General features: G+C 44.8%; 1 protein-coding gene across 1 annotated transcript in view; it reads left to right on the top strand.

Annotated features, from left to right (window-relative positions):
• The window catches only part of Grid1 (glutamate ionotropic receptor delta type subunit 1), a 749,173-nt gene that overhangs the window by 156,067 nt on the left and 570,643 nt on the right, over positions 1-22,463 (top strand). The window contains exon 3 of the mRNA XM_048339184.1: positions 6,157-6,441. Coding sequence (XP_048195141.1) covers positions 6,157-6,441 — 285 coding nt within the window. The remainder of the gene's footprint in view (positions 1-6,156; positions 6,442-22,463) is intronic.

The following is a 22,463-nucleotide window of genomic DNA, read 5'->3' as shown; positions in this document are numbered from 1 at the left end:
CAGACAAAAAAGACAAGACAGTGAGAACAGCCCTGCCAAATGGAGGGAAGGAAGAAACAGACAGACAGACAGATAGGCAACAGGTAGACAGACAGACACACATGCCTTCACACACAGAGACAAAAAAGATAATACAGTGAGAACAGTGCTGCCAAATGGAGGGAAGGAAGAAACACTCATACAGACAGACAGCAGATGACAAATAGAGTGATGGACAGACGGATAAAAAGACAAGACAGAGAGAACAGTTCTGCCAAATGGAGAGAAGAAACACTCATGGACAGACAGACAGACAGACACACAGAGGCAAAGAGACAGAAAGACAAGACAGAAAGAGTGAGAGAATAGCTCTGCCAGGTTGCCAAGAGGAGAGGAGAGGAGGGAAGGAGGGAGGGAGGGAGGGAGGGAGGGAAGGAGGGAGAGAGAGAGAGAGAGAGAGAGAGAGAGAGAGAGAGAGAGAGAGAGAGAGAGAGAGAGAGAGAGTCCTGCAGAGGATTGGCTCCTTGCCTGATATCGAACAGTGTGGTCCACAGCTGTCTCAGACCCGAATTTCTTACCACAACCAGGACACGAGTTGAGTTGTATAAGGTCTCATCTCACACAACCTCGATTAGGCTAATAGCTGATTTGGCTTTGATCTGATGTATTTTGATCTTATTATTTTTATGTTAGAAGCTTCTAAATAATCATCATTTCAATAGTGCCCCAATTAGCAGGCCATTCACAGTGGATTGAAAATTGACTCGCATTGGGTCTCTCCATTAGCGCCTGGGAGAGACTTCCAGCCTTAATTATCCACCCTATTCCCCAAGACCGAGTGCCTGCGGTGCTGCAGGTGGCTGCAGAAGGGGGTGGGCCAGTGATGGCTCCACGCCCACCTCCCTTACAGGGCTGTCAGCTGGAGGACTGGGAAAGAGAAGTATGATGACTGAGCCTTCCTGAGATCACAGGTGTGACTTGGGAGCATCTCTGCACAGGGCAGGAAAGTGACATCAGTTTGGCATCTTTCTGTGCTCAGCCAGACATTGGCACTTGGACTCCTGTTCTAAGTCAATCCTGCCATGGCTCTGCTGGGCAGAAATTCTGATTCCTGTTGAATAGAAGGCTGGGGATCTGAAGGGATCCATGCATATGGTCACATGGCTGCTGGCTAGAAGAGCAAATTTGGAACTTGAGTCTGTGAGATTCTGGTGAGGTAGCAGGTAGCACCTGGGTCTTTGTCATACTGTCCCATCATATCTTCTGGTTGACATAATTTTCTTCCTTTGATGTCCTGATGCCAATCACCAGTATACTCCTTTCTGTACTTCTGGAAACTTCCTCTCTCTTTCCTCACACCAAATTGTGGTGTCTATCTCTGTGTATCCTGAGTGACTATGGCAGAGGCTGGTGGGTGGGCCATGTGTATGCGCGAAACACATACGGGGGCAGGAGCCAGTTCTCAGTGTACAGTGGCGTGTGTGCTCAGATGAGGAAGCTGGGGATAAGATTTCCCATCAGAAATCAATGTCAACTTGGGAGGGAGCTGGGTAGGTGAGTAACAAGAGCCAAGTTGATTGACATTGAGGGAGGGCTCTTCCTCTGGCATCCTCAGCCTTCTACAGCTGAGGGCCTGAATCCTTTGGATTGTTTCTGACCCAGTGATGTTCACTTTATTTTAAAAGATTGCTTTTAAAGCTAGCTGCTGGTGGCTGTAATCCTAGCTATTCAGGAGGCTGAGATCTGATGATCATGGTTCAAAGCCAGCATGGATAGGAAAGTCCTTGGGACTCTTATCTCCAAGTAACTATTGAAAAAAAAAGCCAGAAGTGGCTCAAGTGGTAGGGCACTAGCCTTCAGCAAGAAAAGCTTAAGGACAGTGCCTTGGCCCTAAGTTCAAACCCTGGGACCTGAAAACACCTCCCTCCAAACAAGATTTCCTTTTAAAATTTGGCCTTCCCTCCCTCCCTCCCTCCCTCCCTCCCTCCCTCCCTCCCTCCCTCCCTCCCTCCCTCCCTCCCTCCCTCCCTCCCTCCCTCCTTTTCTTTCCTTGCCTTTTTCCTATAGATATGCTTTCTGTCAAGTTGCAGTCAGGGTGAGCTGATAATGTTGTGTATTGGTTTTCTTGCTTGACCACCTCTCAGAACCATTTTTCACATTCCTGTGGCAACATGGTCAGAGATGGGGAAGGATCTCACTCCTGCTCTTGTCCCTTGATGGTTGAGTGATTTCACATTTCATTATCTGGGAGGAGGATGCAATGGACTATTCTCTACATGTTGCCCTGGGGGTTGCCTGAATTCACATATATCAAATATTTGACATAGTTTGCCCCTGAGGAATTTCTCATACCATGGTTCCCCCTCTTCCATAGCCTCCTGCTTATCTATTGGAAGATATTTTTTTAAGGAAGATATTTTTTACCTATTCATGTCACCTAATTTTGGCAAAGTATAGAGAAGAAGGAAAACCATTTCTAGGCTTCTTCTGAAGGACAGTCACTTTTAACATTTTGTATTATTTCCTCCTCGTCTTTCTTTCATGCATGTTGAATTTCATTTAATTGATACCATAGAAAAACATAGAATTTTGTCTTATTTTTGCATGGCTTTTGATGACTAGCGCTTTCCCGCTTTCCTGTGTTATTGTGGTGCCTTTGTGAGGCATTTCAAAGGCTGCATGTGCTCTGCAAGTGGAGCACTCTCATAACCACTCACCTATTTGCATTTGTGATATTCTCAGAGTCCTGCTAAGCACCCTCTGCATGGCTTTGGGTCTAGCCTCCTTCCTGCCATCTCGAAGGTACTAAGACAGAAGCTTTAGACCAGGGGTTACATGAAAATGCCAGAGCCTTGGGCACCCCTTTCAGGGGTGTCTACTGCTTATTGTGTGCTGGCCAGTGTGTGTCTGGGGAGGGACACGCTGCACAACAGATGCCACCTCTGTCTTCCTCGAGCTTGAGGTTGAATGGAATGGTCAGAGTCATCTGGCAATGTGTGCTGCCATGTTGGGCAGTGTGGATAGTTTTCATTAAGCAACCCTTAGCCTGCCTGGAGAAGTAGAATCTGAATCCCAAAGCAAGAATGAGTATGTGAATTGCAGAATTAAGTCCTGGGCCAAGGGAGAAGGGGGTGCAGGCAGGACTGTGGTGAGGGGCAGGGATGGGAAGGCCTGCAAAATTAAGGAGTCGGAACTCCTTCAAGGCTCTTTACACTGCTGAGGGCTTTTAGACAGGCAGGTATGATTGTGTTTCTGTGAAGCTGGCTGAGTGTTTTGGTGGTCTGAGAGTTCCTAGAGACTTCATTATGTCATGGGGCTGAGGGGTGAGAATACCACAGAGGAACAGTGGGGGATTTGAGATGTTACTCATAGTGCTCCTGAAGGTGCAAGGTACTCTTCTGGCATGGGAAGCCCCTGCTTTTGGTGCTCCCAGGGTGAAGGGCCCTCTTCCTTACCTTCCCAGCCTCTGGCTGCCTCCTGCTCCTCCTGCTCCTCCTGCTCCTCCTGCTCCTCCTCCCCCTCTTCCTCCTCCTCCTCCCCCTCCTCCTCCTCCTCCTCCTCCTTCTCCTCTTCCTCCTCCTCCCCCTTCCTCCTCTCTTCCTCTTCCCCCTTCCTCCTCTCTTCCTCTTCCCCCTTCTCCTTCTCCCCCTCCTGCCTTGGGCCTTGAACTCAGGGTATAGGTGCTGTCCCTGAGCTTTTGTGTTCAAGGCTAGTACTCAACCACTTGAGTCACAGATCCACCTCCAGCTTTTTTGGGTAGTTATGATTGGAGATAAGAGTCTCATGGACTTTCCTGCCCGGTCTGGCTTTGAGTTGTGATTCTCTGATCTCAGCCTCCTGAGTATCTATGATTACAGGTGTGAGCTACCAGAGCCTGGCTTTCATGTCTTTCTTGATGCAGGCTCTCTTGTTCTTCACCTCCTTCCCCAGCTTTGTCAGAGGCATTACATAAACGCAGGAACTCCTGCCCAAGGAACCTCATTGTCAAAGTTGTTCAAAGTCTGCTGTGTGTGGCAGATGGCCACTGCCATTCACAGGCTGTGTTTTGAAATCGCAGCTGCTTTCCCACATTCCTGACATTGCACAGAACATTCGTAAGAAATGTGTGCTTCAAAACTGGCATGGGGTTGGGTGTGGAATTCTATGCCTCTATCAGAAAGAATGATATTGCCCCATTCGTAAGGAAATGGAAGGACTTGGAAAAAATTATACTAAGTGAAGTGAGCCAGACCTAAAGAAACATGGACTCTATTGTTTCCCTCATAGGGAATAATTAGCACAGGTTTAGGCTAGTCACAGCAGAGGATCACAATAGCCTAATAGCTATACCCTTATGATCACATAAGATGATGCTAAGTAAAATGACCTCCATGTTATGGAAAAGAGTGTTACATTATTGTTGTAATTATTTTCAACATGCCCTGTGAAGCCATACCTTTTTTTGTTTCTCTCATATTCCCTTACTGTGGTTGTACTCCCTGCTATCACTGTATCTCATCTGAGTACCCCAGATACTGTATAAATAATACTGTTCTAATACTGTATATTAGAACTAGGGAATGGAAAAGGAATATCAAAATCGCGAGACAAAGGATAAAAAGACAAATTATACCAAAAGCAATACTTACAAGTCCATTTGGTGTAAAACCCACTGTGTAACTCGTGGGGGTAGAGGGAAGGGGGGGGAGAATGAGGGAGGAGGTAAGAAGTTGAACAAAAAATGTATTCACTCTCTTACATATGAAACTGTAACCCCTCTGTACTTCACTTTGACAATAAAGGGAGGGGGAAAAAGAAATGTTTGCTTCAAAACTGGCATGGGGTTGGGTGTGGGGAGGTATAGCTTTCTATTAGCTGACCTAATGATGTCCCCCAAAAGGCATGAGTGTGGGGCTACAGGCACGTCCCCTATTGGCTGCTGGATGACTTCAAAAGTTGAGACCTGAGTTTGTAAGCCCCTGAAATGACTACTGGTGGCTCCTTAGTGTTTCTCCTCCCAGCTTCAGTGACTGTCAATCAGGCCCCGGGTGTTGAACAATCCCAGGCTTGGGACCAAGCACTTCCTCTGGGGTTTACCCAGCATTTTCATGTAGAATTCTAGTATGCTTGGTTAGAAGATGTAGATTCCGTTTTTGAACTCAGAGCCTGGGCTCTGTCCCTTAGCTTTTTTGCTCAAGACTGGTACTCTACCACTTGAGCTACAGCTTCACTTTGGGCTTCTGGGTGGTTAACTGGAGACATGAGTCTCATAGACTTTTCTTCCTGGGCTGGCTTTGAACAGCAATTCTCACATCTCAGTCTCCTTAACAGCTAGGACTATAGGTGTAAGCCAGGGGTGCCTGGCAAATTCCTGCTCTTTTTGGTGCCAGTCCTGGGACTTGAATTCAAGGCATGGGCACTGCCCCTGAGTTTTGGTGGTCAAGGCTGGCACTGTACCACTCGAACAATACTTATACTTCTAGCATTTTGGTGGTAAATTGGAGATAAGCATCTCATGGACTTTCCTGTCTAGGCTAACTTTGAACTGTGATCCTCAGCCTCCTGAGGAACTAAGATTACAGGCATGAGACACCAGTGCCCTGCTCTGCTTTTTAAAGAATAAATGAGAAGTATGTATATGTAATTTGCCCACAACCTGAGTCCTTTGACTTCATGACAGCCTTCTCCTTTTCAGTACCAGTCAACCCAGTCCAGCCAACAACTGTAGACCATTTAGTATGTCCTGGGCTTGTGGCTAGGCAGTGAGGATGTATGCATTCCTCATAATGAGATTTTTTTGGCTCTTAAAGGGAGAGTCATGATCTCTAATGGGAATCAGGATGGCTAGTTTGTAGCTAGTTTGGAGCCTTGCTGGGAGAGTCAATTAGATTTGATGGAGAGATCCCTGCTTTGCCATTCTTGTTTGAATGGCCTGGGGAAAATGGTTGGTACACTTTCAGTGTCCATCTCCCAGTGTGTTATACCAGCACTGGAGTGTCCCATTGGAAGCTTCGCAGGGGCATCAGTGAGATGCTCATGAAGAGCCACTGGCCTGCTTGAGATGAGTTATTGTCCTTGGAAGGAGGCAGCATTTCAGGGCCCCGGGCCTGAGCTGGTAGCTGGGCTGTATGAGCTAGAGCCTGGGCACTGAGCACTGTTGGACATTGACCTTTCCTACTCTCTTCCTTCTCTTTGCAGCCTGTGACCTCATGACACAGGGGATTTTGGCCTTGGTGACATCTACTGGCTGTGCTTCTGCCAATGCCTTGCAATCCCTTACAGATGCCATGCATATCCCACACCTCTTCGTCCAGCGCAACCCTGGGGGGTCACCACGTACTGCCTGTCATCTGAACCCCAGCCCTGATGGTGAGGCCTACACGTTGGCTTCAAGGCCTCCTGTCCGCCTCAATGACGTCATGCTCAGGTTGGTGACAGAGCTGCGCTGGCAGAAGTTCGTCATGTTCTACGACAGCGAGTATGGTGAGTGGGGGGTGAGTTGGAGGCTACTTTGGGGGGCTGGGGTGTAGGGATGTCCGGGAATTGGCAACTCAAAACAGGTCTTACTGGAGAGCTGGCAAAGCTTGGGTCGATGCTTGCTGGTCCAAGCCGAATGGGCCTCAGGATTGTAGGGCCCAACCTTGAGTTCTGTGAGTGGGAGAAGAGCTATAAAACCAGATCCCTAGACAGGCACTAATGTTGCCTAGCAACAGCACCTTATCATGACAGCTGAAGTTTGAATCATCATGGAATTTTCAATAAAATATTAATAAACTATTGGCAGAGATCCGGAGTTGCATACAGGCAGTGGTGGAGGCTGCCAGTTTGAGCTTACCTGGAGGTCTCTCCTCCACAGATTATCCTCATGCCGCATGCTGGCCCAGCCTTCTCTATTCCTTGTCTCACCTCACTTCTATCTAATCTCAGCTTCAAAGTCTCAGGCTGGAGCAAAGGTCTAAGAAGAGATGCCTTTAGGATCACAAGGCCAGCCTGGGTTTTTAGGGCTGAGGGTACTATGAATGATTGGACATACCTTCTTCAAAAATCTCTTATAAGAAAACAAGCATAATTACTTGTAGGAAAAAAAATCCCTTTAAAAGGGCTTTGGAGAAATGGCATCATGTTAGCTGCTGGTGGATCCATATAGATAAATCAGCCTGAGTGCTAAGATAAAATAGTCTCTACATTTTTCATTTAAGAAGTTGCTTGGGGGGTTGGGAGTATGGCCTAGTGGTAGAGTGCTCGCCTCGTATACATAAAGCCCTGGGTTCGATTCCTCAGCACCACATATATAGAAAAAGCCAGAAGTGGTACTGTGACTCAAGTGGTAGCGTGCTAGCCTTGAGCAAAAAGAAGCCAGGGACAGTGCTCAGGCCCTGAGTTCAAGCCCCAGGACTGGCAAAAAACAAAACAAAAAAGTTGCTTGTAAGCCAGGTGCTGGTGGCTTACGCCTGTCATCCTAGCTACTCAAGAGACTGAGATTAGAGAACAGTGGTTCAAAGCCAGTCAGAATGGAAAGTTGGTGAGATACTTTTCTCCAATTAAATACCAAAATGCCAGAGGTGGTGCTGTGGCTCAAGTGGTAGAGCATAAAAGCTCGAAGACAGAACTTAGGCCCTGAGCTCAAGCTCCACCACTGGCACACATGCTTAAAAAGTTACTTGGAGATGACTGAAAATCACATGCAATTAGCAGAAATAAAGCACAGAGTTCTCATGTGCCCTTCGTGCCAGTTTTCCAAGGGCAGTACCTTGTCTAAGTGTTGAACAGGATTTGGCCTGGGTGCAGCCAATAGATGGAGTTGGTGTGGGTTTATGCCTGTACAGTTTTAGCACAGGTACAGATTCCTACCACCACCAGTCAAGATCCAGAGCAGTTCTTGCTTAGGTGTGTCTCCAGTGTCCCTTTGTAGCTGCAGCTGCTCCATTACCTGGTAGAAGAGGAGGGGGAACGGGTCAGCAGCTCCATGGCCGGGGTGGGGTGGAATGGACAACTTTTGCAAGTCTTATTTTGTCTCCTGGTGAAATAGCTCCTTTGCCAAGAATGTAACTAAGAAAAGAACTCAGCATATGTTTGCATTTGCCTAAATACTCTGCTTCTGTAAGACTGGGGTGCTGTTCTCAGCTCCTGAACAAATATGCTGCTTGAAGCCTTCCAGGAAGAATTGAAAGAGCAAATACTTAACTGTGCGGACGAGATAGCGATAGGGCAAGGGGGGCTGAGGCTCCAGGAAATTGACTGGGCTCTCTGTCAAGGACTTGGCATCTCCCTCCTACCCTCTGCTAAATCTCAGGATCGTTGAGAGGAGCCAGAGACTTTGGAACAGCCAGGAGATAGCACAGGCATCTCTTGGGGGCCAGTCCTTCCTCTGAGGTCTTGTTGGGATGGTAGCTCAAGTCCAGTCTGCTCCCGGTCTGGGTCCTGTAGATGTTGGGCTCTGCTGGGGTGTCCAGTGTGTACAGGCCCTCCAGACCTTGCTTTTCCCAGGTGACAGTGCCTCCCATCTGTTCTGGCTCACAGGCCCCCTCTTCTGGTCTCTGAGTGGACCAGGGAGGCCTAGTCACATATGGACAGCTTTCTAGCCTGCCTTCCCTTGTCTGGCATCTGTGACTTCTGCAGACAGAATGAGACTTGGCACTTTCCCAGACCCTGTTTTCTTCTTCTTCTTTTGATTTTTATATTGTTATGATAAATTGATATACAGAAGGGTTACCGTTACACAAGTCAGATAAAGAGTACATTTCTTTTTGGATAGTGTCACCCTTTGCCTTGCTCTCTCCTAGTTTTTCCCTCCTGGCCCCACCCACGTGTTATAGAGTTAATTTTTCAACATAGTGTCTAGTGAGTACCACTGCTGCATTTGTTTACCCTGTGTCCCTCCGTTTCTATGTTACCTAATCTTCTCAAAAGACAGATAAATGAACAAAAAAGACAAAAAGCAAAGAAAACAGCAACAAAGGAAAAAATACCTTTGTTTCCATTTCTTGGAGTTCATTTTGCTAAATATTATTTTGTGTGATCAGAGACACAGAGACATCGAGCTGTTGGGTTTCTCCCTTTGGTCTTGCTGTGTGTGAATGCCTAGAGTCCTATATAATTTATCATGTCCCAGTGTGTTTTAGACCTAGCTTCTGCATATGAGAGAAAACTTGGGCTGTTTATTTCTCTGAGCGTGGCTCACCTCACTTTACATGATTTGTTCGAGGTCCATTTATTTGTTTTCTTCTTCTACCTCTCATCCTTCCACTCAGCTCAGAAAGCAACTTCTCATGGGAAGGCACCTTGCTCCTCACTTGTCCTGCACAACTTGGGTCTTGCTCACTCACTGTCTTTTTTTTTGGCCAGTCCTGGGCCTTGAACTCAGGGCCTGAGCACCGTCCCTGGCTTCTTTTTGCTCAAGGCTAGCACTCTGCCACTTGAGCCACAGCGCTCCTTCTGGCCATTTTCTATATACGTGGTGCTGGGGAATCGAATCTAGGGCTTCATGTATACAAGGCAAGCACTCTTGCCACTAGGCCATATCCCCAGCCCTATCAATCACTGTCTTGTGCTCAGCCTGTGTGGCTTATTCTGTCCCCAAGGAACACTAGACTCCCTCATCATGCGGCAGGAGAACCACCTACATGAATTTTGTGCATCTCTACTGTCCAGCACGAGGCCTGGCACCAAAGAGTCCCAAGCATGGCCACCCACATGACTGAACAAACTCACAGATGATGAGATGGGAGTTTCCAAACAAAATTTTCACCAAAGACAAAAGAGAGATGATAAGAATGATGAGGGTGCTGGACAGTCTGAACCTCTGAGTCAGAAATACAATTCATCCATCAGATGTGCTGTTCTGCCTTATCTCCTTTTCTCCCTCATACAAACCTCTAAGATAGACAAAAAAGATGGGCTCTTAGGTTCCAACCTGAACAGCTTTGCTACCTGTGGTGGGGCTGAACTTGGTTTTCAGCAAAATTGCCCTTTATTTGATTGAGTGGGGGACTTACAGCTTTCATCTGGTGGATCCTTGTGGGCTACTGATTTGAGGGGTCTCCATGCTTTGGTGGGAAGGATTCAGTGCTGTGTATGGACTCAGCCAGAGAAAGTGCTGTGGTTGCTGTGGGCATCTGTGGTGAAAGAGGGACTGACAGTGATTGGCCATGTTTGTTGATTCTGACCAGAGTAGGGTTGGGGTGGAGGTGAAGGGAGCGTCACAGAGCCACCATATCTAGTGAGAAGTCTGTGTGAGGCCCTTAGTGCACCCATAGTGCCATCCAGGGTGCTGACACATGCACTTGAGTTTACTCTCTGAAGGCCAGACCTCTTTTATTGTCCTCTGTATTGGACCTTCTGCCTTTGTTCACCCTGGTCACTGGCCTGCCATGACAATAAGTGTTCACCTCAAAACGTTCTCTGTAGGGGCTGGGGATATGGCCTAGTGGCAAGAGTGCTTGCCTCGTATACATGAGGCCCTGGGTTCGATTCCTCAGCACCACATATACAGAAAATGGCCAGAAGTGGCGCTGTGGCTCAAGTGGCAGAGTGCTAGCCTTGAGCAAAAAGAAGCCAGGGACAGTGCTCAGGCCCTGAGTTCACGGCCTAGGACTGGCCAAAAAAAAAAAAGAAAGAAAACGTTCTCTGTAAAGACATCACTGCTCTGATACTCACTGCCGATCGTAGCCTGTCCCCTTCTGCCCAGCCCAGTCCCTGGCCTGGTTTCCAGCCCACCTCATGGTTCATGTTGGAGACCCAGGAATGGCCCAGGCTGCTTCCTCAGCATGGCCCCAGCCACATGTCCAGGGCTAAAGGTGGATTCCTACCTGTTCCCCCCATACAGCTGATCTCCTTGAGGATCCTCCACCCCTCTCAACCGCAGCAGCTTGAGCTGCAGATGGGGCCAATTAAAAAGCAAATTGAGTGTAAAGACTTTTATTCCTCCCCAAGTCAAGCAGGAGTGGTTTGGGGATGTAGTGAGTTTTGTGGATTCTGGTCTGGAAGTGTTTGTACATAAGCATGCTAGGTCATTTAAGTGCCCAATGGCTATGGAAGCAAGATAATTGCTACATTTTTATAAATGAGGAAGGTGGAGCTCTGGGAGATTCGTTCTGACTTTAAGACACCCTACTCATTGATTGGGGGGATTGCTAGGCACCGGGTTTTCTTTTCTGTTTCCAGACAACGTTGATGCAGGATGGAGGGAGGGGGACTTAGAATGAACTCAGTGTGCCCAAGGCTGATGGCCAGTCACTCAACCACAGAGAGTCCTTTCTTTGTGGGCTGAGGCTGGACTCCTCTATATTGTCTCCCTTGAAACTCCAGAGATATCTTGCTCTGGTGGAAACTGAGGGCTGGACGTTTAAATCTTAAGTAACAAATCAAAGATAGAAAAGCCATGGGCCTGAGACAGAATTTGGCAGAGAGAAGTGCTATAGTTTGGCTGTTGCATGTCTCTCCAAGGCCTTTGTGTGAAAAGTGGTGTCTTCTGGGTGTGCTATTGGGAGGTGCGGTACACCTTTAAGAGGCAGGGCCTAGTGGGAGGTCGTAGGTCACTGGGGAGGTGCCTCTGAAGGGAATGGCAAGACTCTGTTCTCTTAGTCCCTGTCTCTCTGATTTCCTGCTATAACCGGCTGCACCTGCCAGAGGTCTAAAGCAGTACAGCTTCCTGATCTTGGACTTAAACATCCAGAACTGTGAACTGAATCAACCTTTCACTTTAATGTTCAGTGAACTCAGGTACTTCATTATAGTGACAGGAAGCTGACTAATACAGGGCAAGAGAGAAGTTTGTATGTATATGGTTTACACAACTATGAGATGTGCCATTTGGTAAAATTCCATGGAAAATACTTGTATGCTTGTTGTGACAGCAAAAGGGAAAATAAGAGAAACTGACATCTGGGCTAGAAAATCTGTAACATGAAAATACCAAAAGTTTGGATCAAACCAAATAGAGAACTTTCTGTCTTGCTACTTCAAATGCTGGTGTGTGTGTGTGTGTGTCTGTGTGTCTCTCTGTGTGTGTGTGTGCCTATGTATATGTTTGGAGGTGGGTACTAGTAGCTGCAATCACAATTTTCCTCTACAGAGTGAATTTGGATGTGGGTTATAGTTGTGATGGGATATTGAATAGCATTGGCTCATTCTTTTTTTTTAAAGTTTTTATTATAAAACTGATGTACAGAGAGGTTACAGTTTCATTCGTTAGGCATTGTATACTTTTCTTGTACTGTTTGTTACCATGTCCCTCATACCCCCCTCCCCCCTCCCCCTTTCCCCCCCTGCGGTGTTCAGTTCACTTACACCAAACAGTTTTGCAAGTATTGCTTTTGTTGTTTTTTCTCTTATTTTACCCTTTGTCTCTCAATTTTGGTATTCCCTTTGAATTTCCTAATCCTAATACCAGTACACACTGTTTCCCATTCACTCAGATAAGATTATAGGGATAGTGTAGATACAATCACAAGAAGGTGATACAAGAACATTATCAATAGTAGAAACTACAGATACACATGGGATGTTGAAAGTAGTTACAACTGTGATATAACAATCATTTCCATAACATGGAGTTCATTTCACTTAGCATCATCTTATGTGATCATAAGGGTATAGCTATTGGGCTCTTGTGATCCTCTGCTGTGACTTGCCTAAACCTGTGCTAATTATTCCCAATAAGGGAGACCATAGAGTCCATGTTTCTTTGGGTCTGGCTCACTTCACTTAGTATAATTTTTTCCAAGTCCTTCCATTTCCTTACAAATGGGGCAATGCCATTATTTCTGATAGAGGCATAAAATTCCATTGTGTATATGTACCATATTTTCCTGATCCATTCGTCTACTGAGGGGCATCTGGGTTGGTTCCAGATTCTCGCTATGACAAATTGTGCTGCAATGAACATTGTTGTGCTGGTAGCTTTACTGTGATTTTTTTTGTGGTTTTTTGGATAGATACCCAAAAGTGGGGTTACTGGGTCATAGGGGAGTTCTACATTTAGCCTTCTGAGGACTCTCCATACTGCTTGCCAGAGTGGCTGAACCAGTTTACATTCCCACCAACAATGAAGTAGGGTCCCTTTTGGCCACATCCCCTCCAACAACTGTTATTGTTATTTTTCTTGATATATGACATTCTTACTGGGGTGAGATGGAATCTCAATGTTGTTTTGATTTGCATTTCCTTTATGGCCAGTGATGTAGAGCACTTTTTCATATGTCTCTTGGTCATTCTCATTTCCTCATCAGAGAAGTCTCTTTGTAGGTCTTTAGCCCACTTGATGAGTGGGCTATTAGTTCTTTGCGGTTTTGTTTTGGAGGAAGGTAATTTTTTTAGTTCTGCATATATTTTAGATATGAGGCCTTTGTCCGTTGAATGGCCGGTAAAGATCTTCTCCCAGTCTGTGGGCTTTCTGTTTATCTTTCAAGCTATGTCCTTTGCCGTGCAGAAGCTCTGCAGTTTGATGCAGTCCCATTTGTCCAACCTTTCTTTGATTTGTAGCCTTTTTGGGTCTTTGTTCTGGAAGTTCCGTCCTGCGCCAAGGAGCCCAAGTGTTTCTCCTACTTCTTCCTTTAGTGTTTTCAGGGTGTCTGTTTTGATTTCGAGGTCTTTAATCCATTTGGAATTGATTTTGGTGCAGGGTGATATATAAGGATGTAGTTTTAGTTTGTTGCATGTGTTGAGCCAGTTTTTCCAGCACAATTTGTTAAAGAGGCTATCTTTCTTCCAAACTATTGTTTTAGCCCCTTTATCAAAAATTAAGTAGGCGTAGTTCTGTGGGTTCATTCCCGGGTCTCCAATTCTGTTCCATTGGTCTTCAGGCCTGTTCCGTTGCCAATACCAAGCTGTTTTTATTACTATAGCTTTATAATACAGCTTGAAGTTGGGTATTGTAATTCCTCCAGCACTGTTCTTTCTGCTTAGGATTGTTTTTGCTATTCTAGGTCTTTTATTATTCCATATGAATTTCTGGATTGCTTCCTCTATTTCATCGAAGAATGGTGTTGGGATATTAATGGGCATTGCATTGAATTTGTAGATAGCCTTTGGCAATATTGCCATTTTGATTATATTAATCCTCCCAATCCAGGAGCATGGGAGGTTTTTCCATTTCCTTAGTTCTGACGTAATTTTGTTTTTCAAGGTTTTAAAGTTCTCCTCAAAGAGGTCTTTCACTTCTTTGGTTAAGGTTATTCCTAGGTATTTTATGTTTTTGGAGGCTATTGCAAAGGGGGTTGCTTTCCTGATATCAGCCTCGGTCTTCGGGTCGTTAGCATACAGAAAGGCCGTTGATTTTTGAGGGTTTATTTTATATCCTGCAACTTTGCCAAAGTTTTGGATCAGCTCTAGTAGTTTGGGTGTAGAGTCTATGGGATTCTTTAGGTATAGGATCATGTCATCTGCGAAGAGAGAGAGTTTAACTTCATCTTTACCTACTTGGATCCCCTTTATATTTTCTTCTTGCCTGATAGCTCTGGCTAGGAATTCTAGTACTATGTTGAAGAGCAGGGGAGAGAGTGGACATCCCTGTCTTGTTCCTGATTTTAAAGGGAATGGCTTTAGTTTTTCACCATTTAGAGTTATGCTTGCTGTTGGTTTGTCATAAACTGCCTTGATTATATTCAGGAATGTTCCCTGGAATCCCAGTTTTTCCAGGGCTTTTAGCATAAATGGGTGCTGGATTTTATCAAATGCTTTTTCCGCATCCAGAGATAAAACCATGTGGTTCTTTAGCTTGCTCCGGTTGATGTGGTGGATTACATTAATTGACTTGCGTATATTAAACCAACTTTGCATCCCTGGGATGAATCCAGTTTGATCGTGGTGTATGATTTTTTTGATGACCTGTTGAAGTCGATTGGCCAGAATTTTGTTGAGAATTTTTGCGTCTATGTTCATCAGGGAGATCGGTCTCTTTCCGTGATGAGTCCCTGCCTGGTTTTGGGATGAGGGTTATACTGGCTTCATAGAATGAGTCTTGAAGTGAACGTTCTCTTTCATTTTCATTGAAGAGTGTGAGAAATATTGGCGTGAGTTCTGTTTTGAAGGTCTTGTAGAATTCTGCAGTGAATCCGTCTGGACCTGGGCTTTTCTTGGATGGGAGATCCTTTATTGCCGTTTCTATTTCAATACTGGATATGGGTCTGTTTAGGAGGTTTAAATCTTCATGGTTCAGTTTGGGGATATGAATTTTTTCTAGGAAATCGTCCATTTCTTCCAAGTTCTCGAATTTGTTGGCATAAAGGTTTGCAAAATAGTTTCTTATTATTTTCTGAATTTCGGTTATTTCTGTGGTGATGTTACCTGTTTTATCTCTTATCTTGTTTATTTGAGCGTGCTGCCTTTGTTTTTTGGTCAGGTTTGCAAGGGGTCTGTCTATCTTGTTGATTTTTTCAAAGAACCAACTCTTTGTTTTGTTGATTCTTTCGATGTTTTTTTTTCGTCTCTAATTGATTTATTTCTGATTCGATTTTAATTATTTGCTTCCGTCTATTGACTTGGGGTTTGGCTTGTTGTTCTCTCTCAAGGAAATTAAGGTGGTTCCTTAAATTATTGAGTTGCTGTTTCTCCAGTTTGTTGGTGTATGCACTCAGAGATATAAATTTTCCTCTGAGTACTGCCTTTGCTGTGTCCCAAAGGAGCTGGTACTTTGTGTCCTCAACTTGGTTGAATTCCATAAACATTTGAATTTCTGTTTTAATTTCTTCAGTGACCCTCTGATGGTTCAGCAGTGTGTTGTTTAGTCTCCATGAATTGTAGCAATTTCTGTGGTGGCTGGTTGAGTTGAGCTCTAATTTTATTCCATTGTGGTCTGAGAGAATGCAGGGAATGGTTTTGATATTTCTGAATTTGTACAGATTTTCTTTGTGCCCTAAGATGTGATCTATTTTGGAGAATGTTCCATGTGCTGCCGAAAAGAATGTGTATTCTGTCCTTGCTGGGTGGAATATTCTGTAGATGTCGATTAAGTCTAGTTGGTCTATGCAGTTGTTTAGTTCTGTGGTTTCTTTGTTCAGTTTTTGGCGTGTTGATCTGTCCAGAGGTGATAGTGGAGTGTTAAAGTCCCCAACTATCAATGTGTTTGGGTCTATGAGTGATTTTAGAGCCAGTAGTGTTTGTTTGATGAAGTTGGGTGATCCTGCATTTGGTGTGTAGATATTTAGAATGGTTATTTCTTCCTGTAGGAGAGATCCTTTTACTAGTATGTAGTAACCTTCTTTGTCTCTTCTTACCTTTTTTAATTTGAAATCAACTTTGTCTGATACTAGGATTGCAACTTCAGCCTGCTTATGGGGGCCATTTGCTTGATAGATTTGTTTCCAGCCTTTCACTTTTAGAAGATGTTTACTTTTGCTGGATAGATGTGTCTCTTGGAGGCAGCAGAAAGATGGATCTTGATTTTTGATCCAACTTATGAGCCTATGTCATTTGATTGGAGAATTAAGTCCATTAATGTTGACAGTTAGGATTGAGAGATGATCGTTTGTTCCTTTCATTATCACTATCTTGTTTAAAGCTGTGTCTTCCCATTTCTTGATCTGATGTTTACTAATTAGGGTTCATTTCTCTGTCTGTATTGGTATCTTGATTATTTTCCCTGTATAGTACATCTTTAAGGATTTTGTGTAAAGCTGGTTTGGTGGAGATATATTGTTTCAGTTTTTCCTTATTGTGGAAGACTTTTATTTGACCTTCGGCTATGAAGGAGAGTTTGGCTGGGTACAGAATTCTTGGTTGGTAGTTATTTTTATTTAGAGTTTGGTATACTTCATTCCAGGCTCTCCTTGCTTTCATGGTCTCTGCTGAGAAGTCTGGGATAATTCTGATTGCTTTTCCTTTATATGTGATTGTTTTCTTTGCCCTAACAGCTTTGAGTATTTTTTCTTTGCACTCTGCTGAAGCTGTTTTGATCACAATGTGTCGGTGGGATGTCCTATTCTGGTCTGGTCGATTTGGGATTCTAAATGCTTCTTGTATCTGTATAGGCCTTTCCTTCTGGATATTTGGGAAGTTTTCAGCTAATATTCTGTTAAATAGGTTGCCTATCCCATTAACCTCTTTCTCCAAGTTTTCCTCAATACCTATTATCCTTAAATTGGGCTTCCTGATCGTGTCTTGAATCTCCTGTAGCGATCTGTTTTGTTGATTGGACTGGATTTATATTGATTTTTTATCTTTCTCCATAGATTCTAGGGAATCTTCAGCTCCTGAGATTCGATCCTCTGCTTCAGTTAGTCGGGACTGTAGGCTAGTTACTTGATTTCGAATCTCTTTTGCTTCTGACTGGTCTTTCCTGATAATTTCCATGTCAGTTCTTAGGTCTTGTATGGCCTTCTTTACTTCATTAACTTCATTACTTTGGTTTTGAGAGTTGTCTCTCAAATCTTTAAGCTGGTTAGCTATCTTTTCATTTGACTCTTGAAGTTCATTTATCTTTCTCATTGGCTCATTCTTGAAAAAAAAAAGTTCTCACAGAGGCTAAATACTAGTGATTCATGCCTAGAATGTACACAGGAGGCTAGGATCTGAGGATGGAAATTTGAAGCCAGCCTGGGCAGAAGAGACTGTGAGGCTCTTACCTCCAAGTAAAGAGCATAAGGCTGGAAGTGGGGCTGTGGCTCAAGTGGTAGAGTGCTAGCCTTGAGTGCAAAGCCAAGCAAGAGCATGAGACCCTGAGTACTGGTATGCACGTGCATGCACACACACACACATGCACACACATTCACACACAAGTGCTCATGCGAGTCCCTACTAGGTACCACCTATTTCACCAGAGAAACAGAGAAGTGGACCAGCTTTGCTAGAGTTGCACAGGGAGGGATCAGAAGTCAGGATCCAGGGGCCCTTTTCTTTATAGCACCTGCAGGGTGCAGAACACCCAACCCATGTAGAGTCTACTCCATTGTGCAGTCCTGAGATGTTTGGGCCCTGGTCTTCTGCAGAAACGAAGCTAGGGATCTGCATTAGTAGCCACTGTCTATTTGTGCTCATTTATAAAGTACTGTTTTTATATTACTATTATTTCTGTGATTGACAGTATTGGGGTTTGAACTCAGGGCATTGAGCTTGCTAAGCAGGCACTCTACCGCTTGAACCATGACTCCAGCCCTCTTTGATTTAGATTCATTTCAGATAGGGTCTCCCTTTTTGCCTGAGACTAGCCCTAGACTGTGACCCTCCTCCTTACACCTTCTGAGTAGCTGGGATTAGAGACGTGCATTACCATATCTGGACCTAAAATTATGTTTTTTAAAATAATAAGTTATTTATGGTTCTAAAGCATCAACAAAGGAGAAGAAAATTAATGCCTGGACTCCACAGGTCTGGTTAATAAATATAAATGAGCCCTTATGTGCTTCATACCCATCTTTCCCCCACCAAGGGGGACTTAGCCGCTATTTTGACTTTATGCTATCTGGTCTCTAGCTTTACATGATAGTCACAGATCCTAAGATACACATGGCTTGGTTGTTCTGTTTGTGAACCTGCTGTATGTGGACAATGCTTCCACACACTTGTAGGCTTGTCTCTTCCTGCTCAATGTTAGGCTCCTGAGCCGGGTGACAGAGAGAGCTTGGTGCTAGTGCTCTTATGTGTGGCTGCTGTCCCTGTGCTGAGCTGGGGCTGAGCACTGCCCCAGCCTCCAACAGGTGTGGCAGCTGCTTGGGGGCCTTGGGTGCACGTGGCACCTGCTCAGCTGGACAGCCATCTGGGTTCTGGCGGTGAGTACCCTCCCGGTGGGCAGTGCCCCTCCCCCGCACCTTCCTGCTTCTCCCAGAACTAGAGGAGAGCTGGCCAGCGCTGCTTGTCCTTGTCCCTGCGTCCACTCTGGCAATCAGACTGGAGGACCCAGTGCTCACCAAGAACACACACAACGTCATTAGGGCATTAGCGCAAATTGAAGGAATAAATACTTTTGCCAGACAAAGCGAACAAGTGAGTTTAATTGCTAGGAAACCTACAGAAGAAGTTTGACAATAAGTTTACCCAGACGAGTGTTTGGGGTTTTGTTTTTCCAATCTAATTACAAAGCAACTGTACTTTAGGGCATGTTAATTGTAGTGTTCACTGGAAGATTCAAGTTCATTAGCTCTGAGGTCCTCTCACCCCTCCATCAAGTTCCAGAGTGTGTCTAGGGATGGGAGGCAAGCCCAGCAATAGGCAGGGTGAGTGCAGAGAGGTGAGGCTGGGCAGGCAGGGTGAGCACAGAGGGCTGATGCTGGGCAGGCAGGGGTGAGCACAGAGGGCCCAGGCTGGGCAGGCAGGGTGAGCACAGAGGGCTGAGGCTGAGCTGGCATCTGCATGTGTCCCACTGTGAGGCTGTGCTCTGCATCTTGGCCAGATATTTCGCTTTTTCTCTCTTTAATGCCCCTCCAAGGATGGAGGTGGCTCTGTTGACATCCTCTCTTGCTGGTACCTTTTCTTCTCATCTCTTCCCAGCCTCATCAGAGGGAGCAAGAAGAGGTTATGGAAAATGTATTGGCATGTTGAAATGGAATTTGATAATGATGCTTTGATCTCATAAGTGGATTAATGCTGTCACCACTGACATGAGTTAGTTATCATTGAAGTAAGTTCCTGATAAAGGATAGATGGCAATGTCTATGTATTCTCTTACACTTATGGCTTTTGTTGCAGAATGATAAAAGCTGGTCTCTTTCATGTACATCAATATTATACTGGCTCCCCACATACCCTAATAATTCTGTTACTGATTCTGCTACTTCTACTGACATGTATATAAAAACATATGGGCCTAGAAATAAAATTTATATCCTCCATTGTTGTAAAAAACAACAAAAGAAGAGGTTGTGGGATCTGTCTGTCTGTCTGTCTGTCTATCTCTATATACTATATTTCCTGGTGAATCCAAAGATCTCCAATAACCACTGGAGCCTCTTAGTCCATATACACACACACACATACACACACACACACACACACACACATATGCTATATACATATAGTTTATATACAAGTACATAAATATATCCATACATGTCCCAGGGTTTTTTTTTGGTGCCAGTTCTGGGCTTGGATGTTGTCCTTGAGCATTTATGCACAGGCTAGTACTCTACCACTTGAACTATGACTTCTCTTCTGGCTTTTTGGTGGTTAATTGGGGATAAGAGTTTCACAGACTTTCTTGCCCAGGATGGCATTGAGCTGTGATCCTCTGGTCTCACTCTGCTGAGTAGCCCTGGCTCCCACTATGAGGCATTTTTGTTTGTTTTGAAACAGAATCTCACTATGTAGTATAGGTTGGCCTCAAACTCACAATCTTCCTGCCTCGGTGTTCTGAGTGCTGGGATTACAGGAGTGCACCACCCCACCTGGATTTGGTTGTATTTTTAAATACTAGAATTCCATGAAAGGTTCAGCTGTGATGTGGCCCTATATTGCGCTCACCTTCATGCTCCACTGCTTCCCGTGTCTGTCTGGCTTTGGCTGTGCTGCTCTGTGAGGTGCGATTCAGAACCTTTATCTAACTTTCAGCACAGTAGGGAAGGCACAGAGTTTTCTTGTTGCAGAAGGATTCTGATGTCATTGGGTAAGGACTATGGGAAGCCCTGAGGCTTGAACTCAGGGCCTTATGCTCTTGCTCAGCTTGACTATTCATGGCTAGTACTCTACTACTTGAGCTATGACTCCAGTTTGGTATTTTACTGATTAATTGGAGATGGAATCTTGAAAACTTTTCTGCTCAAGTTGGTTTCAAACTGTGACCCTCCAGATCTCAGCCTCCTGAGGGTGGCTAGGACTCCAGGTATGGGCCACAGTGCCTGGCTAGATAGATGCTTTCTTGTGAATCTAAAGGTCTCCAATGACCTGGGAGACTCTTGCTCCTACATAGAAGTAACAGAGACAGTCCTTCTATTGGGCCTCCATTCCCTATTCTTCCCACCCAACCTCTCACCACTAGATCCTTGCTGCTCTGAACATTCCAGGCTCAGCCTTGGCTTCAGGACCGGTGCACTGGCTGTTCCATCTACACAGGACACTTCTTTCTGCAGAGACCTGAAGCTGATTCTCACCTTTAGGGACTACTTTTCCTTTTGGCACTCTTTTCCCTTTTATTTTTCAATGTATTCTATTTATTCAATTTGTGATGTTGATCTTGCCCCAATGAAAATGTTGATTTCTTATAGTTTATTTAAAAATATGTTTTTTAAGCTTTAAAAAAAATTGGCCAGTTTGGGGGCTTGAACTCAGGTCCTGGTGGTATCTCTAAGCTCTTTTGCTCAAGGCTAGCACTCTACTACTTGAGCCACAGCTTCACTTCTGGCTTTTAATTGGAGATAAGAGTCTCATGGACTTTTCTGCCCCAGCTGCCTTTGAACCAGATCTCAGATCTCAATTTCCTGAGTAGCTAGTATTACAGGTATGAGCACCAATGTCTGGCATTTTTAGCTTTATAAATCAGTGCAAAGTAAGCATGCATATTTATGGGGCACCTGTGACATGCAGACTGGTATCATGATGTACAATGATCAGATCAGGATAGTTGGCAGAGCTCTCACCTCAGGAATGCTGCTTCTTTGGGATGGGCATATCAAAATTCTGTTTACTAGCTATTTTGAAATCTATACTTAAGTAGTGCCAACTATAGTCATGTTATCGTGTCAGACAACATTAGAAGCGATTGTTCCAATCCAGCTGCTCCAGGAAGGTCTTATTTTAATTTGTTGAATGATACTGAATTTGTAAAATTTAGAACTCAGAAGGTGCTCATTAAATATGTGATGAGAGAATGAGTTCATATTTTCAAGCTGGTTTGTCACCCATTATTCTGCCAGGAAGCTTTCTTTTAAGTGGGGGAGGGGTGCTGGAGATAGAACCTGGGGCCTTGCACATCTTAGACCAGGGCTCTTCCGCTGAGATAAGCCCAAGCTCAGGTATTTGTTTCTCTACTTGGGATTTATAAGTACAATCTCTGCCCTTGGTAGAGGCTGAGAGGTATGTGAGAGCTAAGCCTTTGCTGTTCTACTTCCTGCACAGAATTCTGAGTATGTCATAGTCAGGGCTTGATTGAGTTTGGACATAGCTAGCCCTTGAGAAAGACCCCCTCACATTCCTCCCAGGAGGGGTGAATGCAGAGCACCTGTTGAAATCAGGCACCATGGCAGCAGGGCTGCTGAGGACTTGCCATACTCCTTCTGAGCACTTTGTCTGCTCTCTCTGATCTTTGCTCTCTCATTTCAGTAGTGGCAGTAATAAAGCCACCCTCCTCAGAGCATTCTTGTGAGGCCCAAATGAAATGAAATGATGGATTTGAGAGTGGAAAGAGCTCCTGTGGTCAAAGACCATTTCTCATTTTCTTGCAGGTCTTAAGTACCCAGGACAGCACCAGGCACTAAGTGTGAGGTTCAGGGGAGCCACTGAACTGGACTGCCTGGGGCCCTACCTCTTGTTCCTACAGACAGTGGATTCTGAATCACAGGAAGGATACTCAGAAAGAGAAAAACTGTGTAAAATTCCAGGTCCTAGCTGGGTGCCAAGTAGCTCATACCTGTAGTCCTAGC

The sequence above is a fragment of the Perognathus longimembris genome, chromosome 2, assembly GCF_023159225.1.
Source record: "Perognathus longimembris pacificus isolate PPM17 chromosome 2, ASM2315922v1, whole genome shotgun sequence".
In the NCBI taxonomy this organism is placed as follows: domain Eukaryota; kingdom Metazoa; phylum Chordata; class Mammalia; order Rodentia; family Heteromyidae; genus Perognathus; species Perognathus longimembris.
Note: the sequence above shows the minus strand (reverse complement) of the source record. Positions and strands in the feature narration are given on the sequence as shown.